Raw genomic sequence first — 21717 nt, forward strand, 5'->3', positions numbered from 1 at the left:
TTTTCGGGAAAGAAAGTTCTTTTCATTCTTTTTTATTTTATTAGATTTTTCTTTAACGCAATCTAATTTATTTTTTGCAATAAAATTTTTTGCTTTTTAATTGAATTTTAGGGTTAAATATACTTTTTAAGAAAAATAATATGGTTTTTGTTGAAATTAAAAGGAAAAAAATAGTTTATTATTCTTTCTTGATTCCTTTTTCATTTTTTTTTTAAGAGGAATAATATATTTTTTTAAAACTTGTGAGAAAAACAAATTTATTATTTTATATGATATAATTTAATTTTTCTCAAAAATTTTTTAAGAATAATAATATTTTCTTTTTGTTTTAAGCAAAATAATATATTTTGTTAAAACTTTTTAGAAAAAAAAATTTTTTTTCATTCATTATTCTTGTCTAACATTTTTCTTTATTGCTTAGATTGAAATATTTTTTGTTTTTGCATTAATATTTTTTGATTTTTTAATTTAATTTTTGGATAAACTATAATTTTTAAGAAAAATAATATATTTTGTTAAAAAATTTTAGGAAAAAAAAACTTTTTTTTTCTTTGTTATTTTACTACAATAGATTTTTACTAGATTTTTTTTAAGGAAATATTTATTGCAATATTTATTTTTTGCTTTTTAATTTAATTTTAGGATTAAATATACTTTTTAAGGAAATTAGTATGTTTTTTGTTAAAAGTTTTTAGGAAAAAAAAAATTTGTTCATTTGGTCATTCTTCATTTTTTATTTTATTTTTATTTTTATTATTTTTTTTTTGCTAAAACTGAATGAAAAATGAATGTTCCAAAATTTTTTGAAAAAAAGAATATCATTTTTTTACGACAAATTTTATATGTTTTTTTGCAAAAAAAAGTGTATTTCATCTTAAAAAATTAAGAAAGAAAAATAATAAATGTAAAAAATAACCGGAAATATTTTATTTGTTTACTTTATATTTCCATGTTACTTACTTAAAAGAAATCCTATACTCAAATTTTTACCTTTAAATGATTCTCAAAAATATTCATTTTTTGAATGTTTTTTACCTTAAAAAAATTTCTTTCTAAAATGTTCAGCATTAAATGAATCTCAAAATTAGTGAATTTTCTTCAAAATTCTCACTTCTTATGACACCCAAGGCTACCAATAAGCCAATTTTCAGAAGAATTCAAGGCAATTTCCAACTATGGTAAGCTGGATTACTTTTGCAGTCGCTGTAACGCAGAGCTGGTGGAGCTAAGCAAAAAATGTAAAGCAAGTTTTTTGAAACATAAATCACCTTTAAATCGCCGTACAGCCAGACTAGAGTGAGTGAGTCTAGCGGGAAATGAGGACAACTTTTTACTGCACCAATATTAGGTATTTCTAATACCAATTGTATCCCTTAGCACTTCTAAAAGATCTTCACATCTAAAAATGTTGCAAAAGTTCGTTTTTAATAATTTTTCAAACTCTATGACTAACATTTCATATGACAAGGCACTGGCTCCCTCTTCAGTTCATAAGCCTTTTAATGCATTCGATACCTATTCGATTGAAATTTTTAAGAGCTCTGAGCTCTTTGATTTTCTAATGATCCAGTAAGTTGCATGTATTGTGCGATTTTTATAGCAGTTGTCTTAAAACGGACCTTAAAAAAAATTTGCGAAATGTACAAAAGTAAAAATATAAAAAGTAAAGTTTCCTTACGTCTAGCTTTAGTTTGCCCTAAGCGTGTTGTTGTTGACGAAAGTATGCCACAAAAACAATCTTCCTTTTTTGTAACGTGCACCTACTTTTACCTCAAACTATTTTCAATTCTATTTTCAATCAAATCCAATCCCGAAATACACTTGACCAAATGCCATTAAAGTTCAGCCACATAGGTCTCGTATCGTAAATTCTACCTCAATATCAAGTTAACTAGTTGCTACTCAAATACATTGCCTGCCTGTCTTTGTTTTTTTTTTTTTTAAATACATTCAATTACTTTTCTCTTTCTCAATTTCCTTATCACTTACTCTATCTGTCTACCTCAAGTGGATCGCCTCTTTAACGAAAGCTATAAACAAATGCAATTCACCAAATGCCTTCCGCAATCATTGCGCTGTTAGTACATTTAACACCTTTTGCTTTTAGCTAAATCTCTTTTGAACTTTTTTCCCTCTTAATTGCATTTTATTAACAAGCCAAACCACTAACTGGCCCATTTTTAGTCATTTACATACAACGAAATACGAAATTCGTGTGCTAGTGATCTAATTCTTGCAATACTCGAGCGAAATTTTTAACACATGGCACACTTACACACACCAGTATACATAACATGTGCACACGTACATTCGGATAATTGTGTGAAACGTGCGTACACTTGAAGAAAACTGTCTGCATTTTTGGGTGGCAAAGCACAGTCCGGTTAGTTGAGCTACGAAAAACGAATGAGTCGAAATTGAGCGACGGCTGGCATGAAATTCCAATGCGAAGTTAGGGGCGCGTATATGTGTATGTGTGCGCACACATATTTACACTTTACATTGACTAATTTGGTAATTTCAGTATGTATTTGGCTAATCCAGTTTAAATAATATTTGAGTGGCATAAATAGGAGGCACAGGGTGTAGAAAACGAATGTCAGTGAGAAGTTGTTAGTGGTGCTTAATGCGCCATGTTGCCTTGGCCTGCGATGGGTAGTTAGCTGATCAGTTTATTGCAATATTTTGCGAGCAACACTTTGTAAATAAAGTTAAAAACGAAAAAATAAAAAGGAAAACAAAATAATTAAATAAAAAGACTCAAAAAAAAAAAAAAGCAAATGAAAAATAAAATAAATAAATAACATTACCAAAAAATAGAAAAAATCAATAATAACAAAAATTAAAATTCGTAAAATTAAATTAAATAACATAAAGTGCATATAACCAATAATATAAATACCAATAAAGTTAACTACAAAAAAAAAAACAATCAACAAATATAAGGAATTGAGCAAAAATTCAAATAGTAGTATAAAATAAAATAATAGATAAATATTAATTAATTAAAGCAAATTAAATAAAAATAAAAAATAAAATAAAGGAAAGTAGCATACAATTCAAACCAAAAAACAAAAACACTGAAAATAATTAAATATAAAATAAAAAAATCAATAAAAATTTAAAAATAGTTATATCACTAATACTGATAAACATCAAGATCTCATGGTCGCAACTGTTGAACAGCAAATAAAGACAACAACAAGAAGGCATTACTCCACCCTTGAAAAACACAGTACAATGAAGTTAATTTACTCCCAATAAAAGAACTGACATTAAAAAGGAGGCTGCACAGAAATCGAACCATCGACAAGTTAAAAACATAGAAAGAAAGTAAATGAATTTCCTATACGCCATTTAATATAAAATGTTAGAGCGTAATAAGAAGTATGGAAATCTTAGTTTTAAGATAAATATATAAATACATTGGTTGGGGGAAAAAAAAAAATAGAAATAAAAATAATAATAAAAAAATATAATATCTATTATAAAAAATAGTATAAATGCAATAAGTAATATAAAAATAAAGTCAAATACCAAAAAAAAAATTTAGAATTGAAAAAAAAATTAAAATAATAGTAAAAAATAAAACTAATTTCCCTTAAATCCCAATAATAAAAAAAATAACATAAAAATAAGGACAAAAAAAACATTAAAGAAACTAAATAGCAGTAAAAAAGAAAATAGCATAAATAAGTAGCAGAATATTCAAAACGGAAATAAAATAAATGTAAAATAAAAGACAAATAAAAAGAAATAAAAATAAATATAAGAGTAAAAAATAAATTAAAATAAGAAATAAATCATATAAAAATAAAGAGAAATAAAATAATATTAAAAACTAAATAAAATTTAAAAAATAAAACAAAATGAATCATATAAAAGTAAAAATAAATAAAATAAAATTAAAAAGGAAATAAAATTGAAAAGCAATAAAAAATTAGAATAATAATGAAATAAAAGAACAAAAATAATAATAAAAAAATGAAATACTATAAAAAATATATATAAATAAAAGAAAACAAAATAAACCAAAATTACATACATAAATAAAGACAAATAAAAAAATTAGAGTGATAATAAAATTAAAAAAAATTTAAGTAGGACTAAAAAGTAAAATAAAACATAAATAGTACCAATATCAAAATTATAATAAATATTAAATAAACAAAATAACGTAAAGTTCAAGAAAGAAATAAATAATATGAAGATACAAAAGAAATAATAAAAATACAATAAAATATATATTTAATTAAGAAAAAATAAAAATAATACAATAGTAAAAAATGAAATAAAGTAAAAACGCCATAAAATGCTAATAACAAATAAATAACACAAAAATAAAGTAAAATTAAAAACAGAAAAAGATAATAAAGAATTCAGAAGAAAACAAAAATAACAATAAAAATAAAACAAAATAACATAAAATTCAAGTAATAAATCAATAATATAAACATAAAAAATAATAAAAAAAAAACTAAAAAAATTAGGATAATATTAAGATTAAAAAAAAAAAAAAAATTAAAATAATAAATAAATAATATTAAAATAGAGGCAATAGCAACGTAAAAAAATAGTAACACAATTTTAAACAAAAATTAAAATAACAATAAAAAAAATAAAACAAATAAATAATATCAAAATTAAGTGAAATGGAGGATGGTTCATTATGTAAAAGTCCACGCAAGTTCGGAAAGTTACTGATCACCATTCACTTGGGAGTGGCCAGAACGATTCTTCTACATATGGTTTAAGCAGCTCACAACTTCCTGAATTAGCCCAAGTACACTCTGGGTAGCTTCCGAACACACGTTCGGGAGTGAGCCACAGTGAGAAGGCGAAGCATTCCAGGATAGATGGTTTGGGACCCGCCACTTAAAAATCCCCCCCTTAAGTTGCGGACAAAATAATATTCTAGACACAGGTAAAGAAAGTTGTCTCCCACTTAGGCTACGTAATAAGTCCCACCTTATTTTCACGATTAGATGCACCATTTTTATTCATCAGAAGTGTACCCGCTGACCACCGCGAATGTAGTTATTTTGACCTGCTGTACACTACCACGCTAAATTCCTTCGACGAACGAAAAAGGTTGTAGGGATATGGATTAGGTGCAACAACTTCGGAATGGCTTTCAAAAGCTCGTAAACAAAGGATGAAGAATAAGTAGGCGAGTGGTAGTAGTACCAGATTTAGCCGTTCTTAGCCAGTTCGGGTTGTACAAGGAAAATGCATACGAGCAGCTACTTCTGGACACCAGAATAGAGATTTTCAGTCACTTTCAGTCCAGCAGAAACATATTCATGGTGTTTGGTGCTGCAAATTGTGAAAAACTTGTGACTTGGGCGTTTCCACTTTTCACCTTTATGCACTCATAGCTGACTATTTAGGACTCCTACTATTTAAACATCCAGTTCTCAACTCCAGTTATTACACAACTTCTGCAATCTTTGTCGCTGAACAAATACGTGGCAATAAATCCTCACTGATATATTTTCGCAAGTACTTGTCATGTGAGTCCATTTGTTTTCATGGCGCTACTAAAAAAGGTGCTCTCGAAAAACTCACATAGAACAAAAACCAAACTGACTGGACCACACTTCGATTAAAATCCGAAAGAAGACCCCCTTTTCAGCCATATTTGTCTTAACGAACAACGCAGTGTTGCCAATTCACGAGCTTAACTAAATTCCCGGAACTTAATTGTCATACCTCGTAAAGTAAAATAAATAAAGAAAAGAAAAATAATTCGCACAGTTTCTGCCTCCAAATCGCCATGTGTGCGTGTTTTAGATATACAGTTTTTTGTGCGTGTGGCAAAATTGTCCTCTTTCTGTCTTTCAAGTGTCCAAACGGCAATTGCATATTTATTGCAGCGCCCCAGGCTGAGCGCATTTGTACGGCCATGGCAATTTATGCACTCACAAAGTCGCAAGTTGGCATTTTCAGCTGGGTAACTGAATATTTGCCGTTTGAATTTGCAAAAATTGTTAATTTCCTTGTTTGAACATGAATTTTGACTTATCAAATACGGAAATTGTTTATGGGTTTTCATTAGTGCAAATTGTTCGCCAGGCGCTAAGGTGCGTAGCGTCTGTTGATAGGGAAAAATGAAAAATCTATAATAATGAATGGGTAGCAAATAGGATTATCTGAAAGTTGTTGAAAGTTGTACATTTGTTAAGTACATTTCTGCTAGTTCGAGCATAAATTCAGCCCAATTGGAAAATTTTAGCGAAATCGAATACCATTAAATACTTCATTTATGCAAAGTTTGATTTGAAAGAAACCTTTGTGCCTTCTTTGGGCAAAATTTTATATAAAATATAAAAATTTGTGTTCCTTGTGCCAGCTCATACAGTTTGTGAGTGATGTGCTTACTCATGAAGAAGTTTCAAAGATAGGTAGTTTCGAGAGGTTGCCTTTTGATGCGAGTTATTTTATTTCCCACCTACCCTGCATACCTGCGGAGCGTTCCTCTATTCGCAATCTGAGCGCGCGATCGATGGGCGATAGGCAACTCCTCACGTGATGATGGACTACGAAGGTGTCTTGTTGGCAAAGGTGTTAAATATTAACTAATGTGGACGTTAAGTCGAAAATAAAAAATATCGGTTTTTAAATCGATGCGTATCGAAACGAGAAATATACGTAGGGGGAAAAAATGACGAATCGGTTGTTGCATGGATACCATTCGGCAGTGTCCAGTTTCGAATCTCCGTGTATGAAATATCAAATGGTAGAAAAAGTGTTTTCTAAAAGCGGACACCCTTCAGCAGGCAACGAAAAACTTTACAGTGTATTTCAGTCATGAAAAAACCCATCTGTCGGTTGGAGGCTTCTAAAATTAGTCTAAACTTGGATGCTTCTGGTAAGTTTTAGTACCTCCTTGGCCTCTTGCTTCATATCACTAATGGATTTAGATTCGCACGAACATTTTAAATTTCAAATTAGTAAAAGCTTACTGAAACAAACTTGTATGAAATAAATAAATAAATTTAAATTTATTGAATTCAATGCAGTTAACATGCAAATTTGAGATAAAGGAAATAAATTTCACCTCTTCAAATGAATTCCTATTCAGCTGCTCACAAGCAGATGATATTGGAAACAACAGATCAATATACTAAAGGACTAAAACTTATAGCAGTCTATGGTCAAAAAGTTCTAACTTCCAGATAAGCCTTTTAGTAGGTTTCTTCAGTGGTGCCTTTCTCTGCTCAGGCGTTTCTTGAATTTGTGCTCTTATGTCATATCACACAAAATGTAATATTGATAAAACTTGTTTAGCACTTCTTTTGATTACTGATAGTATGGAATAGAATCGCATGCGCCATATATAAGGTGGCGCAAAATTAATCACCTTATTGGAAGATATATAATTTTTGCAAATCACATTTGACACTCATGAACTAGACAGCTGCAGTATACAAATAGACAAATAATGGAGTGCGTGAAGGCCAAAATAAAGATTTCCTTCACACAAACTATTTTTTTTATTTAATAAAGTTATTCAAAAACAGAATTGGATGATTAAAATTGGATGATTAATTTTGCGCCACTTTGCATTTATATTTTTGAAATGTACCCCCTTTAAAGCAAAAATTAATAGTTAAAAGGCACAAAATGGGTATCTTCCGTTGGTCTGGGTAATTCACTTTTCTCGCACTCTTGGTGGTCAAAAGATTCAGCAAGAAAACATGAGCGGTAATTAGACAAGTGAAAGGAATTAGGCAAGGCAAAAATTCAAAATTGAACAAAAATTTCCATCACTGCAAATAATTTTTTTTGTTTGATTTAGTAAAAAAAGTTACTCGAAAAGAAAAATTGGATGATTAATTTTGCGCCATCTAGTATATGCATATATTTCATAGCACTGATGCCTTCAATAGAACAAATGTGTTTAAATTTTGATTCTCCTTTCTCCTTCAGTAAATTCACAAATCGAATTGCATCCAAACCATCGCAAAAACAAATTGATGCTGAAGGCCTCTATTAATCACTCCATTAATCATAAGACGGTGTGTTTAATAATTTCGCTAAATATTTATAAATATTTGCAATAAATATAGAAAATTATATGGAATCTTGAATCTTTGAAACTTACCACAAAATGGTATGCCATCGGGCACCCAGGCGCCTTTATCGCAAACACGCCGCGCCGGTCCCAGCAGCTCAAAGCCGCGTTCGCAGGTGTACGAAGCTACGGTGCCATGCGTCAAGTTCGCACTGGAGAAGACAACAGTGCTGTGGGCTGGTGAACCAGGGAAACTGCAAGGTGGTTCTGCAAAAAAAGAAAATAGAAACCAGCATTCAGAAAAGACTCGAAAGTAAGGAAATGCGTAAATGAGTGGATTAAAACTAGTCAGTCACGGCTTTTGAAAAAAACACTAGCTTAAAAAACAAATGTTGTATGGCGTTGCCAATTATATTTCAGAAATTAATTATAAAACAGAATTAAATATTAGAATATGGATTTTAAGCGGAAGCTGCGCGAGAAAGCTTTAGTAATTAACCCATAATAATTTTTATTACAAAAAGGATAAATAATGCTCAAGTTGACTGAAATATGCCTCCCAGGTATCACATAAAATACTTTCAGAAATGCTTTAAGGGGGTAGTATGGTATTTTTTTTTTTCATTTTTTTTTTTTTTTAATTATTCTATAACATCTTAAGATTATTGTGTGAAAGCTTGAAGTGCATTAGAGTAAAATTGACAAAGACACAAAGGATTAAGTATCTACCTCTCTAACTGGATTTCACGCTGCCGAAAATCTTTAAACGCGTTTTTCTCACACTTGCCTTTTTTACGGTCGGTGTCCACTGTAGATTCATATCTACAAATTTGGTTTTTTTGTTTCTTTACTTTATTCACGAGGTAATGACGTCGAGTTTTTTTTTTTTTTTAAATTTTGTCATATTTTAAAACAACAAAGTTTTCAAGTTTTTTTTATGAAAAATCGGTGTTTTGACTTCAAAGCGCTTTAAAAAATTAAAAAAAAAAAAAAAAAAAAAAAATTCGACGTTGTTACCTGCGAAACTTTATTAGCTGATGAAATCAATTTGGTTTTTTGATTTTAGTTGATCCAGTAATGAGTTCTGAGGGACACCGCAATAAAACTTTTTTATGAGACGTCCGCGAAGATTCGCTGCCACCAACTCATTTCTTCATAAAAATCAATGAAAATTTCACACAATATTCTTAAAATATGACTTTATAATGAAGTAATTTTAAAATTTTGAATAAATCAACTGTGTCGACAAAAAAAATTTCGAAAAATATGCTTGTTTTACACCGAATTAACCATACTACCCCCTTAATGCGAAAGTATTTAGTGGCGTTGCCACCTAAATTTCAATACCACCACTAAAATATTTAATTATTTATTTATATGATATATATATATTTAGGTATATATAATTGGCGCGTACACCCTTTTTGGGTGTTTGACCGAGCTCCTCCTATTATTTGTGGCATCCGTTTTGATGCTGTTCCACAAATGGAGGGACCTACAGTTTCAACCCGACTCCGAACGGCAGATATTTTTTATGAGTAGCTTTTTCAAAGCAGAAATACACTCGGAGGTTTCCCATTGCCTGCCGAGGGGCGACCGTTATTAGAAAAATGTTTTTCTTAATTTTGATGCTTCACCGAGATTCGAACCAACGTTCTCTCTGTGAATTCCGAATGGTAATCACGCACCAACCCATTCGGCTACGGCGTCCGAATATAATTATATGAAATATAGTAATTATAAATAACTTAATTAGAGTAGTAAGCCATCGAATAGCTGGGGTTATCGACCTGAACAGCGTTCTCTGACTATCGGCTCTTCCCAACCGGAGTCTCAGTTCAGCAGTATTTCCCATACATGTTGCTTCCACAACAACAACAACAACCTGAACAAATAAATCTAAATAAATCTTGATTTATTAGAAATTTATTTTATGATAAGGAATTTGAAAAATGTGTTGCTGTTTACATGAATTTCACTACATTATCTCATGTCTGGTAGTTCATTTTAACACTGGCGGCTATAAAAACCATCAAAGTTGCCGCATTTGAGTAGCAAAAAATACATACGTTGCCATGGAGAAGCTGGTGCATCTACAACAAGCAACTATTTGTTTTAGGTTTTTGCCGGGTGGCATCCTTAATTGCTTTTTTTTTTTTTTAAATAAGCAATAATAGCATCACCGCACTGTTCTGACCGATTTTTGTTTCCCCCGAACTTTTTTCTTGCAATTTTCGTTTTACATTTTTGAAGTGAAACTTCTTAAGCGTCGATGGGCGAGCGAGAATGGAGAGTAAAACTTCAAAGCCATACAACGTTTGGGCATTTTCGTTCCGCGATAGAGAAAAAAGATATAACGTAGAGGAAAAGGAGAGAGAGAGCTATACCATCTTTGTATCTTAGATACACTTTAGGTTATTTCCTGAGGTTTTCGCTTGTGGTTGCTAATTTCTAGTGCAAAATAACACTGCTTACTTTTTGGCGATTGTCTGTTGGTGCAAACTTGTAGGAAATATATTTTTGGCCCCTATTTTTTTGCGTTGTATTTCCTTAGTGCCTACTGTTTGGGGCGTTTTTTGGTACCAATTTTTTTGGTGTTTTGTTTGGTGCCTACTTTTTGGCGCTTATTTCCATTTCCTGGCTAGTGCTTGTGCGTACTATAAAGTGCTATCCATTCCGGCGTCGGATTTATTGGTATTGCCTTGCGGTAAGTTGTGCCGTTGCTTCGGTCCTGGAAGCGCTGCGTTTGTGCGGGTGATAAACGCTCGGAGTAGTGCGCGTTGTTGCCACGGTTTGTGTCCGGCGTTTACCTACACCGTTCGACTCTTATTCGTTTCTTGTAAACTTTGTCTATTTGTATTCTCTGCAAATGTTGTGAATTTATTTAGATATATATTCTTTCTCTCTCTCTCATTCTTTCTCGGGTCTCTTCCTCTTTCTTTGCATGCCTTAAAAGTCTCACTTCTGTTATGTGTACTACGCTACACCTACTTTTTTTGTCTTTACAAATTTTTCTATGTAGAATTTTTTTAATGCAATGTTTTTTTCTTTACAGAATCTTTTTAATTAATTTGTGAATTTTTTTATTGCAGTTTGCGTTTAATATTTTTTGTCTGTTCAGAATTTTTTATTGCAATTTCTGTTTAAAATTTTCTTGTCTTTACAGAATTTTTCTATGCAGAAGTTTTTTTTTTGGAATTTTTATTTTAAATTTTTTGTCTTTAAAGAATTTTTTATTGCAATTTTCGTTTAAAATTTTCTTGTCTTTACAGAATTTTTGTATGCAGAATTTTTTTATTGCAATTTTTGTTTAAAATTTTCTTGTCTTTACAGAATTTTTTATTGCAATTTTCGTTTAAAATTTTCTTGTCTTTACAGAATTTTTGTATGCAGAATTTTTATATTGTAGTTTTGTTTTAAATTTTTTGTCTTTAAAGAATTTTTTTATTGCAATTTTTGTTTAAAATTTTCTTGTCTTTACAGACTTTTTGTATGCAGAATTTTTTTATTGTAATTTTTGTTTTAAATTTTTTGTCTTTAAAGAATTTTTTTATTGCAATTTTTGTTTAAAATTTTCTTGTCTTTACAGAATTTTTGTATGCAGAATTTTTTTATTGCAATTTTTGTTTAAAATTTTCTTGTCTTTACAGAATTTTTGTATGCAGAATTTTTTTATTGTAATTTTTGTTTTAAATTTTTTGTCTTTAAAGAATTTTTTATTGCAATTTTCGTTTGATATTTTTTTGTCTTTACAGAGTTTTCGTATGCAGAATTTTTTTATTGTAATTTTTGTTTTAAATTTTTTGTCTTTAAAGAATTTTTTATTGCAATTTTCGTTTGATATTTTTTTGTCTTTACAGAGTTTTCGTATGCATAATTTTTTTATGGCAATTTTGGTTTCACATTTTTTTGTCTTTTTTCGTCTTTTTTTTTAATTTTCGTCTTACAATTTTTTGTCTGTACAGAATTTTCGTATACAGAATACTTTTTTTTGCAATTTTCGTTTTAAATGCCTTTACAGAGTTCTGAAAATACAGATTGATAACCTAAAGGAAATCTTTATTTTTAAACCGGATCCTTTGGGTATTCTTCCCGCTTTCCTCAAATAGATTTTAAGAGGTATTTACTCTCGAGCGCGTGCCTTAACGCTTTGCTGTGCGCTTACAATAAAATTTAGTTTCTTGCTGCTCCATAATAGAGTCCAGTACTTGCACCACAAACTCTTTAATTTATTTTGAAAATGTTAACAAGTTCAGCATTACCGAACATATAAGCATTTAGCATTCCAGGGAGGAGGAAAGGGCCGCCACTACACTCACAAGTAAGTGATAAAAATGAAAGTACAAGCAGAAAATTTTCACATAATATTTCATTGCATCTGTAACTTCCCGGTATTCATTAACTATCGAAAATCCACGTAAATAACAAAAAAAAGATAATAATAATCAAAAACGATAAAAAAACTTAAACTGTAATGAAATCCAAAGCTCGCCTCCATACCACAGCGCCATGCAGATCGTAGACGTTTCGCTTTTCCTGTTGATTTACGCATAAAATTACATCATAACGTCGCACAGCTTGATTTGGGTGATATGAACTTCCTTGTTGCTAGCCGCATTAAAGAGCTTAAGTTGCACACCACACACACACACACATACACGCCTATGCATGCGCATACATATACATATACATGTACGTGTGTAGCTGGGACACTATTTTTAATGACTGACACTAACTCTCTAACGATGAATGGCAAACACACTGAACACCATAAAATCCTTCATTGAAATTGCGCTCTATGGCGCACTCCACATAACCCCGACTATATGAAAAATTAATGAAAATTTAACATATGAAAAGAAAAGTTCGTTGTTTCAGTATTTTGTTGCGTAAGCCAGGTAGTCACTTTGAATGAAATAAGCCCACATAAAATCTTCTCACGCCTTTCATTACAGTGGAACAACACGGAATGACTGCACGGCTGTGGAAGATGTGCACAATTGTCATGTACGCAGAAATAATGGTGATGCGATTATGTTGAGCCAATTAGTTGGCATTGTCATGCGGGCGATTGCGTAAGCAGCACTTAAGTTAGGCTTAATAATGCACCAAAATTATAGTTGTGAGTAGCCATGTCACGCGCGTACGTATACTTAGTATGAGCAATTGAGGAAGGCCCAAATACGAGTAGGCATTTTGTTACTGTTTTTATGATTTACACTTTTACAGGGTCTTCTGAGTTCGAGTGTAATTTTTTTTTGTAATTCAAATAAAACAAAATTTTCTGAATATGAATTCATTTTCATTGGCATGTGTAATAGAGAGAGAGAGAGAGAGGGAGAGAGAGAGGAGCGCTTGAGGAAGGCGCAAATACCAGTAGGCATTTTGGTACTGTGTTTATGATTTCTACTTTTACAGGGTCTTCTAAGTTCGAATGTACTTTTTTTTTGTAATTCAAATAAAACAAAATTTTCTGAATATGAATTCATTTTCATTGGCATAAGTGATAGAGAGAGAGAGAGAGGGAGAGAGAGAGACAGGGAGGGAGAGAGAGAGAGAGAGTAATTTACAAGTAAAAATTGAAATATCCCAAATGTCCTCCAGGTGCGCGCTTACAGGTATAAATACTTCCGATGAGATTTTCGAGTGCATTTAAACATAACTGGGAGTTTATTAAAAATGCAATTGCATCGAGTTTATTCGCATAATTTCTAACTTTGCGGAGCCATCTCCACAGAAAATAGTCCAAAGGCATTAAATCAGGCAATCCTAACTGCCAAATAACTATAGAATATTGCAGAATTATTTGTTCCTACAATTTTGTTTGTGCTACATCTATTGATTGTCTTGTTGGCTGCGTTTCATATTGGCACGTCTTACTGTAACCACATATTGCCTATATCCACCAACGAAAGTCCAGAAGATATTGTGAAAATACCTCAATATTGCCATCTGTTGACGGTGATTGTATTTTTGGACAAAAGTGGCTCACTGATACTAATCACTGCAACAGTATTAATGCTGTGTTTGTTCTGGTGTTTCTGGTGTTTTTTTTTTAATTAAGGGGGTATTCTAGTCTAGAAATTTGAAAAAATCGAAAATTTTTTTTTTTCAAAATTTGATAGTTTAACTATTCAAAAATATCTCCCTAAAAGGATTTTTCAAAATTCGAATTATTTTCGAAGCTACAACTATTTTAGTGACGCAAGAACTAGACTGGTTTGAGCAGTCGGCGAGCTTTAAACGTGTTTTTCTGGAAACTACTTCTTTCGATACGGTCGGCACGATATCTCAAGTTCTAATAAACCGATTTGCTTGAAATTTGTCATGAATATTCCTTAAATATATCTCTATCGTATGAAGCTCGAAAAACTGGAAATTTCAATTTTTTAATATGTGTAAACAATTCGAGAAAGCTTAAAAATAAGAGAAAAATCGACCTCAATTTTTTGAGTAGCCGCCATTTTATGGGAAAAATCTTTTTTTCCGTTTTTTCTGGTTCATACGATAATGACATTCATATTAATTAAGAATTTGTATTTTTTTTTTTCAGATGACCACAAGGGTAGAAATCGTGACGACGGGGACACTGCCTTTTTTTCCCCCCTTCCACTTCAAGGACGCATAACTCGATGAAAATTCATTTTTTTTTTCAAATTTATTTTGTGTGCTCCTAATATATGAATAAATAAATGATAGAAAAATGTATCGTAAAAATATCAATAGCTTTTTTTTTATTCATCGTCAAAAAATGCTCGAAATTCGGGCCTCTAGACTAGAATACCCCCTTAATTAAGTCCAATGTACTACACTTGGATTCCCTTTTAATTTTCTTTAAATCTACTCGATTTCCGAAGAAATCTGAGTGGATCTTGAGGTGCCAAGGAGCCAAGGTGGTCGCTTCTTAACACATCAGTGCCAAAGATCTCAAGCTACCTGATTCGAGCGAAGGCCGGGCAGACGCACAGAAAGTGGTCCCCCGTCTCATCCTCCTCTTCTCTCCAAGCTGGGCAGAGTACAATGTCTGAGATGCCCACCTTTTCCATGTGCTTCGCCCACAGAAACTGGCCCGTCATGAGTCCGACCAACCGTCTGCACTCCCTTCTGCTTAATGGCAGGAGGATTTGCGACAGTCGGTCGAACATGACAGGTAACATCAGTTTAGTCCATTTGCGCCTATGGCTTGCACAGAGCAGATAAGAGAAAATTTTCGAACAATCCTGTATCCTGGGCCTGCTGTTGGATAGGACCTATAGCTAGACGGCAACGATTAATAACTGCAAAACACTAGGCAAAGTTTTGTAAAGTGTGGGTTTTGTGAAAAACAACAATAATAATTTTAAAAATAAAAAGGTTTTTTTGTTCTTTGTTTCTCTTTGTTTTGCGGATGAGAAGGATGAAAATGGCTAACGCAGCATCACAGCAGCCGTCGTAGTATGTCCTGAGATTCAAAAACTCCCTCATGTGGAGACATCAAGGTATAATAATAACAGTAATAATAATAATAATAACAACAACAACAACAACAACAACACAAATTGTTCAATAAAAGTTTTTATTCAGGGTGCAACTTTGTTTGCTATCCAGGAAAAATTTCATATGCATATGAGACAATAGATTTTAAATAGTAGTGCTGCGTACTCATTTTTTCTTTCCTCGCCAATTAATTAAATTAATAATTTTTTTCCTTGTTCACTCCTCGCGGAAGCATGGGCCTCGTCAAGACTCAGTCTTGCTATGGTTTCGTTAATCTATTTTGCTTTCTGGCAGGGTATGTGACTAGTCTGCCCGGCCCTTGAAATTTAACCACCCTTTACAATATATGGATTTTCGAATTGAATGGGCTGATTCTTGGGTAAAAGGATAATCAACCTGAATAAGAATAATATTTATAAAACTACTCGCACTCGAACTGTAACCTCTGTCAAGAAACTGCTAACAAAGAACCCTAACATTAAAAGACCCTGTATGCTCTGTATACTCGCAAAATCACATTTAACTGCTTGACCATTTGACCCGTTTGTTTGTACGTTACTCAGCGGCGTATGAGTAGTCATTAGATTTGGTAATTGTAAATTATTTTATGCATGAAATTCGTATGCCATGGGTAGATGAGGGGTAGAAAAAATGATGTTGAATTTCTGTTCGGTTTTGAGATTACGAGGCTTTTGGTTAGCTCCCAGTTTAGAAATCATTCGATTCGTTTGCTTAGTTGCTACTTCGTCGTTTGCTTTGTTTTTGTGCTCTCTGCTATTGCAATCGTACTTTGCCGCTTCTGCAAATTATTGCGCCTCGCTGAATAAAGTAGCATTGCAAAAACTAGCACGGAAGTGATTTGCAATAGGAGATAATAAAAGTTTTAGAATTATAAATGGCAAATACAAAGTCAAAGTTACTACAATGGAGGATTGTGAGCTGATGAAACCTGATGATGTTGATCACCATCGTTTGGCGCTACAGCTACTTCTGAGCTTTGACCTGCTGAAAAGTACACCGCCATGCTGCTTTGTCCGTTACCGTATCTTCCAGTTCCTTAGATTAATTTGTTCCAGATTTTCCTGCACATCATCTATCCACCTCGATCTTGGTCTTCCTCTTGCTTTACTTGTGTATGCATTTGCCGCCAATGCTTCCCTTTGGGCCCTTGAACTGCACACTCTTGTAACGTGGCCTACCCATCATATTCGTTGCGCTTTAATGTAATGTTCTACATTTTCGCCTTTCATTAGTTCCTCCAGCTCATATTTACGTCACATGTGCCATTCCTATAGTGCAATTTTGACTGCGCCAAATATTTTTCTGAGCATTTTTCTTGCCAATATTTGCAGCTCAGCCTGCGGCCAGATCAGCCTGTGTTGGCTTGCTAGGTCTGTTAAAGTTTTATATGTGATGCGTTTTTATTATTTTATAAGGACTCTACAGTAAGACTCATTGTAGATGTTATCTGTTGTCAGCTTGTAGCTAAGATTTGTGAACGTGTTTACTACTACAAATTTGTACTTTCCCATATTAACCTTTTTTGGTGGCTGTTTATTTTTTAGCCAAGAGAGCAGAACGCATTTGGTTTTTTCGTTGTTAATCTTTAGTCCAATTTGGTGTCGCTTCTTAACTTTCCGAAAAGGTTGTTACTAGTGCACTTTTAATTGTGCTGGCAGTCGTAATATCGTCGGCGTGTTCTTTTCTATTTGTGTGAGTATATGTCCAGTTTTTTGGCATCGCTTAGCTCGTCTATTGCACAGCACTGCTTTAAGTCAAAAATTGTTGAGGAAAGTGTGTCACCCTGTCTTACGCCAGTCTGCATATGAAAGGCCTCAGATTTGTTGTCCTGTATCATGATTTTGAACTCAGAGTTTCGTAGCTTCATCATTATTAACCTGATTAGTTTTTTTTTTGGAGTTGGCACTTTTTAAAAATTGTTGGCATTGTCATTCGCTTAATGCGTTCAAATGCTTGTTTGAAATCAATACAAAGCATATGAAGATCAATGTTGTGTTCATAGTATTTTTCCATTGATAGCTAGAGTGACAATTGGTTAGTAGTTGAACGATCCGGGCGAAAGCCATATTGGTATTCTGATAAAATTTGTTCAGCATATTTTATATGTCCTAACGATGATATAAGAGATATATAAATAGATAGACCCTTTGACAAAAACAAAAAACCCTCGTATCCTTTGTGATAACAAATTAAAAAATTCTATTTCTTTAATTTCATTTTTACTTATTTCTTAATAAAAATTTTATTTTATTTCTTAAAAAAGAAAAATCTTAGATTTTAGATTCAAAAGTAAGCTCTCACTTCACTCAGCTAACTTGAAACCTAAATGGACATAGAACATTCAACAATCGAAAACTGCAAAGATTCCAGTCTACAATCCTCAGAATGATCTTAAACACCCCTTATTATATCACAAAATTCATCTTAAAGTACGCACAATAATTGAAGAAATAAGAAAATATGCCACAACACACAATACACGACCACAATCGCACTCGAACTCTCTTGTCACAGAAATAATTGCAAATCCCATAACCTATACCAGACTCAAAAGAGAGTCTACGAAAGGCCTCATATGATAATAAATTAGTCTAAATGATTATTTGTCATAAAACTGGCAAACGGTTGAACCACTGGGTGTATTCCATAAATGTTTTTTTTTTGTAAATGAATTAAATAGCTTTAAGTAAAAACTTTGCTCAATGTTTAAAAAACAGATTGCAATAGAGAAGTGAATTTAACAAACAAGAAAAAAAGCTTAACAACAACTACCGATACATGCAGGAAAATATCCAACAAAAAATCAAGAGAAGGTCTTCTCTGATTATTGTATACATTTTATTACTCATTATTAAACCACTTTTAATTAAAAAATGTAGCTAAAATTATTGTAATAAAGGCTGAAATATTTGGATAATAACTCAAAAATACCTGCACTTTTATAATACAAATGTAAATAATGCCATAAATCACACTTTTTACTATATAAAAGCACTTCAATGCAACAGCTATTGTTTTTGTTTGTTTGTTCAAATGAACTGCAACAAACCATGCCAACTGTGCTTAGAACTCAGTAAATTGAGAATTTGCAATATTTCCCGCCAAGCGCAAATAATAAATTACTCCAGCTTCACCAGTCCCGAGTGTGTTAGTGAGCATTTCTCATTTCCACACATTCCGCTATTTAAAAGCAAGTGCAGAGAACGTTAACGTTCTCCGGCAAGTGTACTATGTATATGTATGCCTACTTTTGATATAATACATTCACAGTTTTGCAGCAACAATAGCAAAGCAAATTATTTCCTGCTGTCAGCGCAACCAACAAAACTAATAAAAGCAACACAAAGCAATGACTGTGCATTGCAGCGAAGACACAAACTTTCCACAACTATGTGGAGTAAACTGGAAATTAATTGCAAACCGGCAAACGATTAGCTCCGCCACCATGGGATGTTGCAATGAATGCGCGGCAGCGCAGTTGCAAAAAAGTACTGATGAACTATTTGGTGTGCGCATATTTTCAAGAGCAGCTTTGACTAGTGGAAAAATGTACCGTTGAATGCAGAATTAGTAGCGGCTTTTTGCCGCTGCAGTTGTTCTTGCAATATTATTGGCTTGGAGTGTGAAGTGTGCCTATGCAAACGGGAACCGTTATAATATTATTGATTTTATTATAGAGGGAGGGGGGAAAACAAATAAGAAAAATATTCTGTTACCTGGGCGTTTTGAGTTTGAAATATTGATGAAAATTTAGCGAATTTTTCATGGTGTATAATAGATGTGATTTATTTTGAAAATAAAGTATTTCTCTCTGTTAGAGACAAAAACAAAATTTTTGTTGCTTTTTTTTTGCTGCGCCCAAGACACATTGAACAGATAGTGGCAGTAGAACGGCTGATGTTTTATCTGTTAGTTTGGTTTCTAAACTTTCAAATTTAGTTCACGTTATTCTAAGCTTTCAGTCCTTGTTTATATAAATATTTTGAAATTTCAGAGGCCAAAAGCAAAAACGCAATAAAGGGTGGTTAAATTTCAAAGGTCGATGTTGAATGTGAACCACATCTAAACGTCAACGACACCGTTGGACTTCTTTCTTTGGGGTTATTTGAAAGAAAAGATGTACGTCAATAAGCCAGCAACAATTCAAGAGCTAAAGGATGAGATAATTCGGCACATTAACGGCATAGAACCTCAATTATGCCTCAGCGTCATCGAAAATTTGGATCATTGGATGGAGGTGTGTTGCCGAGGTGGCCATTTGACCGATGTTTTGTTTTATACGTAATTGAGCTATACCAATATTTACATAATAATGAGAAATAACAATAATTTCTTTAAAAAGTTGTATTTTATTCAAAATCAACACCGGTCCTTGAAACTTAACCACCCTTTACAATACAACTTTCTTCTTGTTTTTGCTTTACTGCTATTACCGTTCAATGTGAATTGGCTCAGACAAATATTTTTTTTGAAATTATTTTATGCTTTGCTTTGCGGAAAACCAAATTACTTTATTGTTTGATTGAAAATTATTTTGAATCGCTGCAAAAAAGCGAAAAGTTGCTTATTTCATTTGTTTACTTGAAATGTACTGATAAATTTGTGAAAAAGGTGGAGTAAATTTAATCACCCTCTCGAAAGATTGTGAATCAGACAGCTGTAGAATACATACAGAGAATCAATGGAGCACATAAAAGTCAAAATAAAGCTTTCTACCATTCAAAGTTGGTGGCGCAAAATTAATCATCCAATTTTGTTTTTAAATAACTTTGTTCCTAAATTAAAAAAAAAGAGCGTGTAGCGTTATTTCTCACTAGAAATTAGCAACCACAAGGAAAAACTCAGGAAAAATAGCCTAAAGTGTATCTAAGATATATATAAGGTGTAGCTCTGTCTCTCCTTTTCCCTCTACGTTACATCTTTTTTTTCTCTCGCGGATCGAAAATTCCCAAAACGTTGCGTGGCCTTGAAATTTTACTCTCCATTCTTGCTCGTCTATCGACGCTTAAGAAGTTGCACTTCAGAAATTATCGATAGGGTGATTAATTCTGCGCCACCCTATACAAATCTACTACTCTCTATGGTTCAAAATCGCTTGAGTGCAGATTCTAAAAAAGTATAAGATGAAGCAACAATAAAAAGTTGAAAAAATTTACTGGTCCTTACACCTGCTTGATCAGCCCCTTATCCAATTTGCTGCCTAATTTCATTCACTTTTTCTGTGCACAAAATATTCCTTCATGTCGCATTTTGCTTAATTATTTTTACCAGATTTCAGTTAAGCGTTAAGCTATTACCCAAATAATTCTGCCAAATATTAAGCCTTAAAATACTGAATTTGCCTCTAATCCAGCACCGAGGGTGCAGACAATGTAAGAAGTAATAAAAAGTTAGTTAATAGAAAACCAGTAGATAAACAACAATATTTTCCGCCTTTTACGCCAACTACGCCACTTGCGCAAACCCGCCAGACTTGCCTGTTCGCCATTCGCTAAGTAACCGCTGATAAAGGCAATTAAGCTGCTATTTATTATTATGTAAAGCACTTGCACTAGATCGTCGCCACACTTGTCCACATCAACCATCCACCATCCACCAGCTCCGCGAGGTGTATGCTAAAGTACTGCCGGTTGATTGGCCACAACTTTGCGATCGTTAAATTTTGCTGTTGGCGTTTGTAGCTAAAACTGTTCCTGTCCCGTCACTGCCGCTGCGTGGCTGCTGCTGCTGCTGCTGCTACTTATTTGATGTAAGCGACGTATATCAGGTTACACTACTTTTCTAGCCAAGTATTTATGGGTGTACGTAGTGGTTTTATTGCTGTTGCTCGAAGCTTGTGGCGGCGGTGATGGCTGCACTAGTTTCAGCCACTTCTAATCTACCGATAATCGGAATGGTTTAAGTGTTTAGTTTGGTGGGATTTGAAGCTAAGTAATAGTGTTTCTATGATTGTGGCGATTGCGGAGATTGAGGCGAAAGAGGTAAATGAGGTGAATGAGGTGATTGAGGTTATTGCGGGTTGGTTGTATGGAATTTGAAGTATTTTTAATTTAGTTTGTGATTACATTCAAATGAAAGTTAGTTGATTGGGTGATAATGGCAACGTGTCGGTATGTATAAGTGGATTATCGTGTAAATACTGATATGAGTTATATCCATTGGTAATATCCCTAGGTATATAAGGCGCTTGAAACAATTATACT

At 32.8% G+C, this 21717-nt stretch overlaps 1 protein-coding gene across 1 annotated transcript in view; it reads right to left on the minus strand.

Annotated features, from left to right (window-relative positions):
• The window catches only part of LOC128857390 (uncharacterized), a 155447-nt gene that overhangs the window by 55446 nt on the left and 78284 nt on the right, over nt 1-21717 (minus strand). Inside the window, exon 3 of the mRNA XM_054093133.1 lies at nt 8108-8284. Coding sequence (XP_053949108.1) covers nt 8108-8284 — 177 coding nt within the window. The remainder of the gene's footprint in view (nt 1-8107; nt 8285-21717) is intronic.

The sequence above is a fragment of the Anastrepha ludens genome, chromosome 3 (assembly GCF_028408465.1).
Source record: "Anastrepha ludens isolate Willacy chromosome 3, idAnaLude1.1, whole genome shotgun sequence".
In the NCBI taxonomy this organism is placed as follows: Eukaryota; Metazoa; Arthropoda; class Insecta; order Diptera; family Tephritidae; genus Anastrepha; species Anastrepha ludens.